This window comes from Manduca sexta, chromosome 25 (assembly GCF_014839805.1).
Source record: "Manduca sexta isolate Smith_Timp_Sample1 chromosome 25, JHU_Msex_v1.0, whole genome shotgun sequence".
Taxonomy (NCBI): domain Eukaryota; kingdom Metazoa; phylum Arthropoda; class Insecta; order Lepidoptera; family Sphingidae; genus Manduca; species Manduca sexta.
In genome coordinates this window covers 5978767-5993517 of record NC_051139.1, presented here as the reverse complement: position 1 = coordinate 5993517, position 14751 = coordinate 5978767, and the positions used below count along the sequence as shown (strand labels likewise).

Sequence of the window (14751 nt, the reverse complement as noted above, 5' to 3'; positions counted from 1 at the left end):
ATCCGGTTCATCATATATTTGCAATACTTAGTATCTTTACCTTGATTGTTTCAAATTAGTGAAATAATGCAAATAAAGTCTGGTCAACGATTCGTGGCACAAAGTATGGCGGCAAATTAAAAAAATATTCTTTGTGACCCCGTGTTATTATGAAATGAATACCGTTTTTATTTAAGATCGTTAAAGTAATAATAAATTTCTTAAATAAAAATATTACATAAACTCATATCTTTAGTCTTCACAGGGTTACAAACCGTAGAATTTTTAAATTTGCCGCCATATTTCTGTGACTTTACATGTTGGCCAGACTTTGCCATTTACATCAGCCTAGCGCAACAAGGAACAAAAAATCTTTTGTATGGAATTGACATGGCATTTAATGGCGGATACTGCTATCTCTCTCTCTCAGTACAGTTTCTCCTTCTATTCCTCACCGCCATTATTATTGTTTGTTTACTTCCTGACGTTTTGGAATACATTTGTGTTTTATTAATTTATGTTTGTATTATTTGTTATTCAAACAAGTAAAAATATACCAAAAAGTGTTTTTGTTGGTGTAAGTGAATACGTTTTAAAGACATGCCACCAAAAAACGTTTCATTACGTGTGAAATTTGTGGAGATCGAGCCAGTCGAATAAATCACAAAAGCAGAATATTTATGGCGAAATTTCCATTGGATGAGGTCAGGTAAGCATTAATTAGATGTTTTTAGTCATCGCGCAAATAAAGTAGCTTAGAAATAATGAAAATTCTTATTTTCTAATTACCATTATGTTACTAGTGATGTTGTTATTATTATCGATATCGATACCTGTTTAAATTTATTAATCAATTTGCCCTCCGTGGTTTCACCCATTTAGGTCCAGATTCTGTGGGAACATAGTGAAAAAAAGTAGTAATTCGAACTATCTACATACCAAGTTTAATCGCAATCATTTTAGATTTTTTGCGGGTACGAATAATAAACATACAATTGCATGCACACGCTTTATAATATTAGTAAGATGATGACTGATCATCAGGACAAAAAATACTAAAGTCGTGTATGTGTCGGTGTGTGTGTGTGTGTGTACTTAAAAATGCGTTGAGCAATCAATGTGCCTGGTCACTGTTTATGATTTTAGGCTTAAATATAATTTAATAAGCAATTTATTTACAATTAAAAAATATTTCCAGATGCCGAAAGTGGGTTCAGGTTGTGGGAAAAGAAGATTTGATATATGTTCCCAGAGAAAAGCTGCATACTTTGAAATATGTGTGTGGTTCTCACTTTAATAACAAAGACTTTAATAAAAAGAACAATCGCCTTAGAAAGTCAGCCATTCCATCGAAAAATTTGAAAGCTGATCCACTTCCTGATGAAATGTTGTTTGAATTTCCGTGCCATGTTTTTATAAACAATGAGTGTGACAAAGAAGTGTCACCATCCGTTGACTTTATAATTAAATATTCTCATTGTACCTTGAGCTATCATAAGTGCAACTATATTATATTATATACATGGTGAATGAAGGATTTTATTTTAAAATACAATTATTATTCAACATGTGAGAGCTTTTCATTTTATTTCGAGTCCTCATTTTAGTCCAGCCTTGTAATTATAGTGCTAAAATGTTCACTATATAGCGTGAGTTGGATTGATAATGTGGACTCGAAAATACATTATATGAATTTTATCAAAGTAGCATTAGCGTCGATTCCCACCCAGTAGAATTTATCGATATCGATAAAAAGTGCTCACTACTATGTATTTTGTTCAGTTGGTAGTATTGTTATTTGACGTTCCTGACGTATTCTTCCGTGATATTGGTATTGATACGCCATGTAAATTCGATTTTATTACTTTGTATTAAGTCCTGTCTCTTAAAACGTAGTGATTATATTCTCTTTGATTTACATTTTTGATTCCGTGCATCTCCTCATAGAGTAAACATCATTGAAATGAAACCAACCCTATTATACAGGCAATTTAACTCATTTATTATAAGAAAAATGTTGGTAGTTTATAATATATAAAAAAGGTAACATATTTTAAACGCAATAGGGTAATTTCCTGATGAAAAAGAAATTCTTCTGTGAAATCAGCATCAAAATTGGTTGAAAAATAAAGCAGTGATTAATATTTGAAATATTGTTGTGAGCAAAAGTGGAGGCGTGGTGAGGTTATCGCTCTGTCTTTTTCTCTGTAACTTGACAGCTTCGGTTTCCACCAAATTTTAAAGCTTTATAACTTATTTATTTTTGCGTAGATTTTAAAAAACTTTTTAACAAAAAATTATAACGCCTTCAAAAACCACTAAAAACCAAATAAATATTTAAAATTACCTACATATTGGTAACCAATTTTGGAGTCGTCGCCTAATAAAAATGTAAAAAGTTTTCAAGGCCAATTTATTTATTATTTTATTTTCTTTTTAGTAAGACTATAAGGCCTTAGTTAGCTTTTAACATATTTGAATGGAAAAATACAATTTTCGTCCTGTCCTGTACATGTCCATTCTTCTAAAACTAATCTGTACATGTGTATCATAAAAAAGTGTGAAAAATATAAACACAAATACACTAAAAAATTATTAATTTATTCAGTCTAAAATACCTTAGGGTCAACAATTCTTAATCTTGTTTCTTTTTAAACAAATTCATAATCTTTTGTGTTAAAGAAACAGGTGTGCCTGTTGGTTTTAGCACCAATTCTTTTGTGCATATATTATGGAGTGGTCCAAAAGCCAGGGCTACCACTGTACAGGCAAGACATATTACATTATATGGCATACTAAAGTCAGGTGTTGGCAAAGACACCATTGCCCCATTTGTCCTCAGCACGGCTGGATACCCTAAAAATATAGATTATAATTAAAATTCAATTAGTGGCTATAATAAAATAAATAATGAATTATGTAGCCAATTATAATCACTTACATGGTTTTGATGCATTTATTATTGAATCAAATGTAGAGCCTGATATGGGCAAGCTGGTATAATTCCTTGCAGTAGGTAAATTTGCAGTTATAATTGCTGAACCAACATAAAATCCATGATTTGCATCTGGTGGGTATTCTTGCCATTTTAAAAATATAAACTCGAAATCTATTGTGAGTGTAGTTGTAGACCGTGGAGGTAACTTCATAAGTAATTCTAAATGATATGGTTTCTGCCTACTGCGTCCAGGGGAGTAGTACCTTGATAGTACTAAATCACTTTTAGCCTCACCATTGATTCTTAATGAACTTAATTGGATCGGCAACCACCAAGGAGCATTTTCTAATACAACAACTTCTATTGGAGTCCAAAAGTTATTAATTAATTCTGTCACAATGCCTCCAAACTCTTTTCCATATCCTAATATGTATCGATTAAAGTATAGAGGCGGTGGAGTGCTGAGAGTTAATGCATTTTTAGATCCATGCTTTGCACCTATTGTTACCATTTGACCATCAGCCTTAATGTTATAAAGTGCAAATGTAGTGTCACTCCCTCCACGCTGGGAATATATGACAGACTCAGGTGGTGGAACCAACTGGAATGGTCTCGTTGCATTAGAAGTGACATCAACATATACTTTACTGCTTGTTGCGAGAGGGCATGCACCTGGCAAACCCTGACCAAAAAGCTTTGTGAATGACCAATCCATATTCTTAATTATGTTCAAATCATATACTAATGATACTGTTTGCTTTATTTCCAAGTTGATTTCAGAACAATCCTTTGAAGCACAAATTTTCCTCACATGAACTCCTATGGAGTGATAGTTAGTATTGTGTATCATTCTGGAGTTCAGCAATGCTGAAAACCCTTGACTAGATTCACATGGTAAAAGTTTTTTCCATGGTGTTAGATTTTCAGTGCAAACAATCTCTCTGGGCAGTGATGCATATCGCAATTGTGATGTGATATTTTTATTAGTTGGTAGAGCACTCGTTGGCCATAGAGCCATCTGTGGTGTTATAGTGTTAAAGTTCTCAATAAAATTAAGTGAAGCACAGAAAAGTCCTGAAAGTGCTGCACTTAACTTCTTCCACTGAGAATCTACATCTTTAACCTCGGACGAAAACCATGCATAGAGTTCTGCTCCTGGCGCAGCATCTAATACTGGATAGCCCCACTGGCGATGTCGCCACTGACCCTCTGTCAGAGTAAAATGCAACTCATCTACTTGGAAACGAGACACAATCTCTAATAATGATCTTGGAGATAAATGGGTATCTTCAGCTGGAACAAATAAAACCCGTTAGTATACTCATTATAACAAATCAATATTAGCCAAAATTACGTGTATTTACTTACAAGATTCACTATTAACTAAAGTAATAAATTGAAAATACGTGTAAAGATGCGCCGGCAAAAAAGGCTTTATCACCAGTTCTTCATGAAATGTGTCTCCTTGCACACATATTAAACTGATCAGAAAAATAGTAACACGTAATATAAATGTTGATCTTCCCATTTTGTTCTCTAAATTTCATAACAGTCGTTAAAATTTTGATATTTTATGGACATCAGAGATCGTTATCATGAGACTTTTTTTTCAGAAACAGGAGTAATTTATCACAATGTCATTGTGACATTTGGAAATGTCATTTTTGCATGTATTTTTTTAATGGCTCCGAATAAGGGTTCTTTTGATTTCACATAAGACGTAAGACACACCATATAACCTAGGTGGTTCGTTAGATGTAAGAACTCACTCATTTTCGTACTCGAAGTCGATCGATTGAAACTGCACAGTATGGTGTTTTTTTATTGTATATAATATATATGTAAATAGTTGCATACAATTAGTCGATAATTAAATGAAATCACTAAAATATTTAGGTATGGCAATATTATTCAAATAAATGACATTTGTAATTAGTATTACCCATGATAAGACATTTACAGAAAATTAGGGTAATCACTTATGCATGGAGATTCATGGACAATAATAATAATTTAAGTTTACGATACATTCGTCTTTTTGTAGACACGAATGCTTCAATTTAATTAGTAAAAAGAAGTTAGTCTGTGGAGAATGTGACAACTACAATAATTATTACATATCTTGTCTTGAGTCAACTTTTCTGATTTTTGTGTAGGTTGCATCGTAGGAATAATCGTAGAATATCCCATATATTACTAGCTTTTGCCCGCGGCTCCGCCCGCGTTATAAAGTTTTTGGGGTTAAAGTTTTCCGTTATAAAAGTCACGCTATAAGTATATTTTCCCGGGAGTCTATGTTCTTCCCAGGGTCTCAAACTGTCTCCATACCAAATTTCATCTTAATACGTTGGGTAGTTTTTGAGTTGAACACGTTCAGGCAGACAGATGCAGCGGGGGACTTTGTTTTATAATATATTTTTGTAGAACTTTTTAAGAGGAACAATCCCATACATCATTGTTGCATAACTTTAACCGTTTACGCAGCGCACGCAACGGAAGCTCTCAAAACTAATAAATTTTCCCCCTTTTTGCAACATGTTTCATTACTGCTCCGCTCCTATTGGTTATAGCGTGATGATATATAGCCTATAGCACTCCACAAACAAAGGGCTATCCAACACAAAAATATTTTTTCAGTTCGAACCAATAGTTCCTGAGATTAGCCATTACTGCTCCGCTCCTCTTGGTCATAGCGTAATGATATATAACCTATAGCACTCCACAAATAAAGGGCTATCCAACACAAACATATTTTTTCATCTCAAACCGGTAGTTCCTGAGATTACCCATTACTGCTCCGCTCCTATTAGGTATAGCGTGATGATATATAGCCTATAGCATTCCAGAAACAAAGGGCTATCTAACACAAAAATAATTTTTCAGTTTGAACCAGTATTTCCTGAGAGTAGTCATTACTGCTCCGCTCCTATTGGGTATAGCGTGATGATATATAGTCTATAGCACTTCATGAATAAAGGGCTATCCAACACAAAAAGAATTTTTCAGTTTGAACCGGTAGTTCCTGAGATTAGCGGGTTCAAACAAACAAACTCTTCAGCTTTATATAATAGTAAGTATAGATTATAATTCTTTTTGCGTAGTTTTCAAATGTGATATTTAGATGTTTAGTGTTGGCAACTCTGGAATTGTTATTATTATTATTATTTTGGTATATCAATTTATTATAGACAAATAATATGACATGTAATACTCAAAGATTTGCTCAAAAAGCATTTATACATTATACACCCTACTGTTTTAATGTAACCACATAATTTTATTATAATTTATATTTTAATTTTATACGTTAGAAAGTAATCGGTCATAAAATGGATAATGAATTTGTTGATATATCTACAAGTCTCACATTGCAGTTTGGATACGGTATAGGTCATATTCTGAATGATGTTTGTGCCAGTTTGTGGTTTACGTATTTTTTGGTGTTTTTCCATTTAGTTCTTGAATTTACTGCTTCACAGTCTGGTACGTTAATGCTAATAGGACAAGTTGTAGATGCTTTAGCGACACCCTTTGTGGGGTATCATTCAGACCATACTGATAATGTTTTAAGTGCCAGATACGGCAGGAGAAAACTATGGCATCTATTTGGTATGTACTGTTTTATCAATAAAGATGTTCATTGAGTTTAAATAATTGTTTTGAAAAAAGGCACCTATACCATATTCAGGAAACAAACAAATTACCTGTAAACAAATATCTACCAACTTTTCAGTTATATCAATTTATTTAGTAAAATAGCCATACTTGTACAAAACATTTACATTTTTTGCTTGACTGAATGTGATATAGAATAATTCAGAGCTAAAAAGATTTGTGAAATATAAATTATTATTATAGTTTTTGATGAAATGATAAAACAATTCCCATCCTTCTCACAATTTACGTTCACTTAATAATTAGTAAATAACAATGCTGTAACTAAGGTGGCACATGGTGCCCAGGCAAAGAACATGGAAACAATTAGACCAGGAGGAAGCATCATGCTTACAGCACATAATATACTTTACTATTTATACATTAATAATAATAATAATAAAGATTGAGACATTTTACTTGGCAGGCGTCCCGTTGTCTCAATCAATAGCCCAGCAACCAGTCCAGCTAGATCCCATCCATAGACCCAGTATAATTTCCATCTATTCCGCAATAGTCCCTGCACCTTGCAAGCGTTGTCTTTGGCTATATTTCCTCCATAAGTACAGACAGAGAGAGTACTCGCAAGGTGTATAAGCCCCAACTAGAGTAATGTATCTTAAAGGGGCCTCTACGTGTTGGATCCATGTCCCCACGCAAGCCTTCCAAAAGGACCGGCCTTTACGCCGTGATTTCCCGTAGATATCAGAATATCAGCCCTGTATTATATACTTGCCCACTGCTGAGCATGGGCCTCCTCTACTACTGAGAGGGATTAGGCCTTAGTCCACCACGCTGGCCTAGTGCGGATTGGTAGACTTCACACACCTTCGAAATTCCTATAGAGAACTTCTCAGATGTGCAGGTTTCCTCACGATGTTTTCCTTCACTGTTAAAGCGAACGATAAATTCACAAAGAATACACACATGATTTTTTAGAAAAGTCAGAGGTGTGTGCCCTTGGGATTTGAACCTGCGGACATTCGTCTCGGCAGTCCGTTCCACACCCAACTAGGCTATCGCCGCTATTTATATATTGTGATTAAGAAATTTTTAAACAATGAACACACTGGGTATATTGTTTATATACTACTGGACATTTATTTTATAACTAAAATATAGGGTTTTTACCATACAAAATAGCACTTTTTGACCTCTAAAATTTTACACTAATATGTTATAGTCATCTGAGGTATCTTGAACTTTACAGATTATGTTATTGTCAATGCAAAAGAAGAAAATATTTTTTCCTTTGATGAAACCTAGGAAGAACAACAGAAACTGTCTAAGTTGCCATTGTTGCTTTGTTCACCCAAAGCATTTGTGTCCTTTAAATTTTGGCTCAACTAAAATAGCACACCCTTACCTGTACCAATATCAGAGATGTGAATTATTTGAAATATATGTATTTTAAATACAAATACAAAATGCAAAATACCTATTTTTATTTTATATTTGAAATACTTTTTTTGAAAAGTATTTAGTATTTTATTTGAAATACTTTATATAAATATTTTGTATTTGTAAAATACAAAATAGTTTTGTTATATTTTTAATTCATTTTTCTTATTTTTCATTCTTTTAAAATTCAAAATTAGGTTATTTATAAACGCTCTGATCATAATCCTTGTCACCAAGAACAATATTATGCCAACATTGCGCGTCAAACAAATTTGAAATCAATGGCGATGACTACATTAAATCTGGAAACACTACGATATTTAAAAGATGAAGACAATGCTTTAGAAAGTCCTGAACAGATGTCCAAATGTAAAAAAAAAACTCTTCCTTAAATATAATACCTGCTTACCAAGTTCTGAACCTTTTGAACGACTACTTTCATTCGGTGGAATTATTATGAGGCCCCATAGAATTAACATGAAAGATGAACTCTTTGAACATACACTCGTATTAAAATCAGTTAAATAAGGACCAGGTATTTTATTTGGAAAACCTATTTTGAAATTACGTATTTTGTATTTAAATACTTTTATTTAAAACTATTTTGTATTTCTATTTTAAATACTAAACTAACAATGTATTTGCATTTTGTATTTAAATACTTTTAGTAAACTATTTTTCACATCTCTGACCAATATTTTAAACAGCATGTCTCAAAATTTTGTGTCCTTAGAAGTAAGATGAAAAACCTGTGTTTTTTCTGTACTTTATTATTTTTAACAATATATTTCCCTTCTTTTCTAAAACCTTTGTTTATGTTAATTTAATAATTAGTATTTTAATGTTGGAATTGTTTTATTTTATTTCCTCATAAACTGCTTTGTCTATCATTAATAGTGTTAACATTGTTATTGTTAACCAGATCATATCCAATTTCAGCCTTATTTGTTGCCAAAATCCATGTGCCTTTGTTTAGACTGCAGCCCAAACATATTGTTGTGATGAAATACTAAGTAATAGTTTTCTAGGTACTCTATGCGTATTAGCATCTTTTCCCTTCATCTTTTCCGAGTGCCTGGGTTGTTCACTTAGCCACAAATGGGCCCAGATGTATTATTTTGCGGCATTTATTGTAATATTCCAAATTGGCTGGGCTGCTGTACAAATATCACACTTAAGTTTGATCCCAGAATTATCTCAAGATGATCATGTAAGGACTCATCTCACTGCAGTAAGGTAACAAAGAAGTTTTCATATTGAAAATTTTAAAAGTAACATTATTTTTTAACCATAATATCAAAATACCTGGATATTAATTTGGAAAACATAAGTTACAATCATGACATCATTTGATTCGAGTTACAAATTAATTTAGAAAAATTGCAGCTAGCAGTTAGCAATGAAGCATAATATTGGAATATAATCTCAATTACTTTTATTTTTTTTCTGAACTCAGTGTAATATTAAATATTTTTGTATCTTAGTTCAAGGTCACAATGTTTTTGTACAATAAAACTAATTATCTAAAATAATAAAGAATTTTTGTTTACAGATATGGATTTACAGTACTTTCAAATCTATTTGTGTACATAGTTACTTGGATTATCTTGCATGTAACTGGCGAGTGTGATAAGCAAGTATGTATCAGCTTATATTTTTTCACATGATAACCAAATTGCAGTTTAAAAAATTAATATACTGTTACAAAAATGAATAAGTATAAAAATAATATTTAAACCTCTATACTTTGATATGAATCATAAATAGGAAAAACATTGTTGCCTAAAACAATATTACAAAGAGTTATGATTAATTGTTCATTTATCATTATGTGTCACACCATCCGTTTTTTTTCTGAGTTCCATATGAATATACTGAGATTCCAGAGCTTTAGAAGTACGTCATTTGAAAGAAGTTGAAATTTTATTGTAGTATAATATAAAACTTAATGCATCAGTGTTGTAGTTGTATTGTGATTGGATAATGGACAGCCATACTGAGGTCTAGGGTGTGATTTCCGAGTCGGGGATAGTGATTTCGGGTTTTTCTGCTTAGTAATGGCTCGAAATCTAGAATTTGCGCCTGACACAATAATGAGGTCGCCCACATGGATTTACATATGCCTTTTACGTCACGGTACGAAACACATACAGCGAAAAGTGGGTGTATTAACTACCTAGAAGCGCAACTAATACACCCACTTTTGGTATGGTAGGTACCATTAAAGGGACAAAGGGCGTGGGTGAGTGTGTGTATGTGTAACTATACATATATTTCTGGGCTTGGAAGGGTATCTTTATCAATAAAACTTACTTACTTAAAAGTATGAATTAGCCACCTACATTAAATTAATAAATCTGTTAGTTATGCTTGCTATCAGACCACAACATTAGCTACATAAGAATGGGTTAGTTGCCAGCTACCAAATTTTTATACATGGAGGTAGGTAGTCTTCTTTACCATTACTTACCTTTACTATAATTTAATAATACTATTTTCTATTCTAGCAAGTTGGGCCAGCTGACGCATGGAAATTTAGAAATGTTGTATTCATAGTAATTGCTTTAGGGACAATTGCATCAGTATTATTTCATGCAATCGTACGAGAGAGGCAAACTCACAGGCATCAAGAACTATTGCTATCCCCTAATGAGAGTGGAGCCCATGGCGACTTCTTACGCAGGCCAGTCATGTACCAGGTAAGAAGGAATCACGTTAAATATTAAGTAAATGAATATAAGAATATTTTTAACAATAATCTTTACAATTTTAGGTTGCTGGGGTGTACATGAGCACAAGGCTTGTAGTAAATATGTCGCAGATACTAATACCGCTGTACCTTCACCGCACGTTAGGATTAGCAGCTCGCGCGTTAGCGGTGGTGCCATTAGCGCTGTATCTTGGAAGTCTAGCAGCCGCTGGCATGCAGCGCTTAGCTCCGAAGTCGTGCACCAGAAAATTTAATTATTTTATGGGTTCTTTGTGTGCGCTTGCCGGTTTTGTATGGATCTATTTTGGCTCAAACGACACTTACAAGATCTATTTTATTTATGTGGTTGCAGTCCTCATAGGTTTGTGGCACAAATTATATAATTTAAGTAATATCTAAGTACATAGCATAGTGTAAAAATGCTTTTGGAGGAAATATTCTGCTAACTAGTACTTACTATTACTAAAAAAAAATCCAGCTACGAAAGTCCCTAAATTATTGTTCAACCCATAACGCCATTTATTTAAAAAATTAAAAATCATATTAAAAATCCAACTATGTGCCATGGGAGCATGTTACCAGGATAAAAAGTACCTATGTGCTAACCCAGGACAAAGCCTATATATGTGTCAAATTTCACCGAAATCCGTTTAGCTCTATCTGAGTTTACTTTAACAAGCCTCCAAACATTTTGCAAACTTTCGCATTATAATATTAGTACGTAAGATTAGTAAAATGAGAAGTACCTATATATTCAAAATTACGATTTGAAACTCTACATTGGTGTGGTGATTAGAATAACTATTCATTTTAGTTAAATATAAACATTATTACAGGTTTCGGTGGGGCCGTGATGCTGGTAACAAGTTTAGCGCTAACTGCTGATTTAGTAGGCGCGAAGACCGAGGCCTCGGCCTTTATATACGGAGTAATGAGCTTTTCTGATAAATTATCTTGCGGATTAGCTATAGCACTTGTCCAAAAATAGTAAGTTCTAAATATAGTACAAAATAATTATATTTGTTATTTTATTGTCTTACTCTATTAAGCGTACAGTCGGCAACAAAAGTAGCTGAATAAATTCAAAATATCAAATCATTTATTCGTCACTACAATACACTTTAAAGCATTTACTCTATTTCAGATAAAAGCCTTTTGAAGTTTGGAATTTATTCAGCTACTTTCGTGGCTAACTGTACAAAGACATAAATAGCATGCAATGGTTATCAGTTAAATTTATGAACAGCGCTGAGATAGGGACATAGTTTAAAAAGGAAACGCATATAGCATAGGGAAGACAAACTATAAAGATGGATGTGATTAGGGTGCGCCTCTGACTACCCTTGATAAGGAAAAGGGTGGGTCGCTACGTCATGTCTGGAGTTGGTAATTAAAGGAATTATGTTCCAGTGCCGACGGAGCCGAAGATACTTACTATCGCAATGCAATGGCGTGGACGTGCGGAGCAGCGACTCTTTTGGGCCTTACGTTGACTTTGTTGTTACCTAAAATATCGTCGGACACGCTAGCTTTGAATGGTAAGTTGCCACGGTGAATACATTGTTACTGGCATTTATAAATTATAATTGTCATTGGATTATGAAATTTAAGTATAAGAGAATAAAAGACGTATACCACCCATATAAAGAAGTAAGACCACCCTGAATCGAAAAGTAGTCACTGCATGGACTGCAAGCACTTGTCGCTCTAAGATAAAAGGATGAAATTACATGAATTATAGTTAGGGGGCCCTATTGCTACTACAAACTTAGTTTTTTTTACAATTCTTATTAAATAAACAGTGTTCATAACAGTATAGGTAAAAGAGTAAATAATACCCTTTCTTCCATGTATTAAGTATTCATAGTTAAAACCTAAACAAATACTTTTTGCACTTACATAAAATTGACCAATATTTTTTTTTCTTACAGATAACACTTCAATTAACGATACAGAGGATACCAGCACTGCACCAATAGATAACATTTAGGAATGTTCTATACCTGCATAAAATAGTAAAGAAGATTTCTATTATTATCCACTGAAATCTAGTATTTGCTAAATACGTGAATGGCATGTAGAAATCGTAAAGGAAATTTTACGAAACTCTTCATTATTGTGATACTATTTAAGTATACATATTCCAAGGTTCTCATTTCATTTTTCAATTATTTTATTTATTTTCTTAGGTATATTCGGAAGTAAGAAAATAATGTAATTAGTTAGGTACTATTGTTTAAACCTCAGACCAACAATAATTGTTTGTACGTATAATATGTCTATATTGTTATAAATATTATATTTTGCCTTTAAAACAATAAAAGTATGTTGGATGAATCTTCTGAACTTTCTTTAAGTAAATACCATCAGCCACAAAAATAATTGAACAAATTCAAAACATCTGTTACATTTATTTAATAATTTAAAACATTATATTTACAATATTTTTTTTGTAAAACTTTTGAAGTTTATTATTTTATGTTTTGGGCCATAACATCCCAAAACATAAAATAATGATCCTGTGGCCCTATCACCACATCGGGCATAAATTCCAGGCTCTGTGCCGATATTGAATGGAAAAATCCAATCTCAGTTAATGGTCTGGGATTCGAACGACACCTCAGTGGTAGTCGTACCTTATGCATTAGAGTAGTGATGGAATAAGCTATACCATATTTAGTAAATCAAATCTAAATGTAAACATTTCAAATTCATTCCTTTCTAATCATGGCATTGTTAGGAACAAAGACAAAAAACCATCAAATATAATATTAATTGACATGAGTTTACATTTAGTTCAATTCTTCTCTAAATATAATATAGGAATTAAAAGTCTATTTCAAAATAAATACTTTAATATCACAAAAGCTTGCATTGCACCCTTCTATATGAAATACAAAAATACATTCTTAGTCCTGAATGTAAAGCACAGCTTGCCAAAAACACTTGAATATAGTGCAGACAATTATAAAAGGTAGTATAGACTCGGCATGACCTTAATCAGAAGCAGCCAAGGCAATTACTGTAAAGCGAACTTCATTAGGATCACGAGCCATAAACTCCTTGCAGATTTTAGCAGCATCCTCCAGCAGAGTGTCAGCAGTAGTTGTGCCATGGTTGACAGGGAACGCTTTGCGCCCATCCAATTCATACAAAGCACCATCTTTATGAATAAATGTAATAAAGTGGTGATTAACTGGATCCTCAGCACTTGGAGTGTTAGTTTGGCCTTCCTGAGCTAGCTCTTTGTGAGCATTAATAATTTCTTCAGACTTTTCCAATAGTGCTCCACGAGCCACTGCATCCAGACTCTTGGCCTCATCAAGAAATTTCTTCATGTGTCCTTCAGATAACTCAATCTTATCTGTATTGTTAGCCACACTGTGTACAAGAGCAATAGTACCGCAAGCATTGCTTATATTTTGCTTCATATAAAAAATATTGTTAGAAACTTCTTGACCCTTAGACAAAATTTCAGACTCTTCTTTTTGCTTATGATTCTCATAGGCTTCAGAAACGGGAAAAAGTAACATGACAGAAAGAACAGGACGCGGTACCCACGAAAGCATTTCTTCATCCAAACCCATTACGTCTACAATGTTCCACTTACAGGGGACACCTAACTTCTGAAGGAACTTGTTCATCACTTCGGGATTAGATTCCAAGGGAATTAAAGTTTCCGTCGCCATTTCTAACAATTCTGTAAAATTGGAATGAGGTTACCGGTTTCTAAATAATAAAGTACTATGTCCAATGCGGAGTTTTAGTAATAATATATAGTTCTTACCAAAATGCAGCTGTCTGGTACCAGGTAAAATATTTTATCACGAATGAACGTAAGTACCTAATGAAATATGTAAGAAAATGAATTCGATCAATACAACCAAAATGCCCGCTTTTCACTTTGGCTTATTCATTCAACAGTGTTGCCAGTTACTTAAATCATACTGACTTAGGTAGAGTTCTACTTTCTTCTAAAACATTTTCATCGCTGAATCATCGGATTGAGAGGATTGGAGAGGATACATCGACAGTATACAGAAAAAAAAAATACAAATAGTTATATCTG

General features: G+C 33.2%; 3 protein-coding genes across 4 annotated transcripts; 1 reads left to right on the top strand and 2 right to left on the bottom strand.

Annotated features, from left to right (window-relative positions):
- Nucleotides 1-2559: 2559 nt before the first annotated feature.
- On the bottom strand, nucleotides 2560-4563 carry LOC115444981 (GPI transamidase component PIG-T). Its single transcript, XM_030171008.2, has 3 exons — nucleotides 4286-4563; nucleotides 2921-4210; nucleotides 2560-2835 (listed from the first exon to the last, which is right to left on the bottom strand). The coding sequence occupies exons 1-3, from the start codon at nucleotides 4443-4445 to the stop codon at nucleotides 2615-2617; spliced, it is 1671 nt and encodes a 556-aa protein (XP_030026868.2). The 5' UTR covers nucleotides 4446-4563; the 3' UTR covers nucleotides 2560-2614.
- Nucleotides 4564-6059: 1496 nt separating this feature from the next.
- On the top strand, nucleotides 6060-13021 carry LOC115444980 (major facilitator superfamily domain-containing protein 12). 2 transcript variants are annotated; one of them, XM_030171007.2, is made up of 9 exons: nucleotides 6060-6301; nucleotides 6397-6526; nucleotides 9001-9208; nucleotides 9525-9609; nucleotides 10480-10671; nucleotides 10746-11043; nucleotides 11519-11669; nucleotides 12093-12220; nucleotides 12614-13021. In XM_030171007.2, the coding sequence occupies exons 1-9, from the start codon at nucleotides 6254-6256 to the stop codon at nucleotides 12670-12672; spliced, it is 1299 nt and encodes a 432-aa protein (XP_030026867.2). In that variant the 5' UTR covers nucleotides 6060-6253; the 3' UTR covers nucleotides 12673-13021. The 2 variants fall into 2 exon arrangements, with proteins under 2 accessions (XP_030026867.2, XP_030026866.2); XM_030171006.2 differs by having other exon boundaries at nucleotides 6060-6526.
- Nucleotides 13022-13519: 498 nt separating this feature from the next.
- On the bottom strand, nucleotides 13520-14709 carry LOC115444985 (ubiquitin carboxyl-terminal hydrolase isozyme L3). Its single transcript, XM_030171013.2, has 2 exons — nucleotides 14470-14709; nucleotides 13520-14382 (listed from the first exon to the last, which is right to left on the bottom strand). The coding sequence occupies exon 2, from the start codon at nucleotides 14369-14371 to the stop codon at nucleotides 13679-13681; it is 693 nt and encodes a 230-aa protein (XP_030026873.1). The 5' UTR covers nucleotides 14372-14382; nucleotides 14470-14709; the 3' UTR covers nucleotides 13520-13678.
- Nucleotides 14710-14751: the final 42 nt, after the last annotated feature.

Bases quoted from the DNA above. Each gene is read 5' to 3' on its own strand.
- LOC115444985 (XM_030171013.2), bottom strand. From the start codon at position 14,371: ATGGCGACGGAAACTTTAATTCCCTTGGAATCTAATCCCGAAGTGATG.
- LOC115444981 (XM_030171008.2), bottom strand. From the start codon at position 4,445: ATGGGAAGATCAACATTTATATTACGTGTTACTATTTTTCTGATCAGT. The intron at 4,211-4,285 runs GTAAGTAAATAC...TATTTGTTCCAG, and splicing joins TTTAGTTAATAGTGAATCTT to CTGAAGATACCCATTTATCT. The intron at 2,836-2,920 runs GTAAGTGATTAT...CTATATTTTTAG, and splicing joins AATAAATGCATCAAAACCAT to GGTATCCAGCCGTGCTGAGG.
- LOC115444980 (XM_030171006.2), top strand. From the start codon at position 6,247: ATGGATAATGAATTTGTTGATATATCTACAAGTCTCACATTGCAGTTT. The intron at 9,209-9,524 runs GTAACAAAGAAG...TTTTGTTTACAG, and splicing joins ACTCATCTCACTGCAGTAAG to ATATGGATTTACAGTACTTT. The intron at 12,221-12,613 runs GTAAGTTGCCAC...TTTTTCTTACAG, and splicing joins GGACACGCTAGCTTTGAATG to ATAACACTTCAATTAACGAT.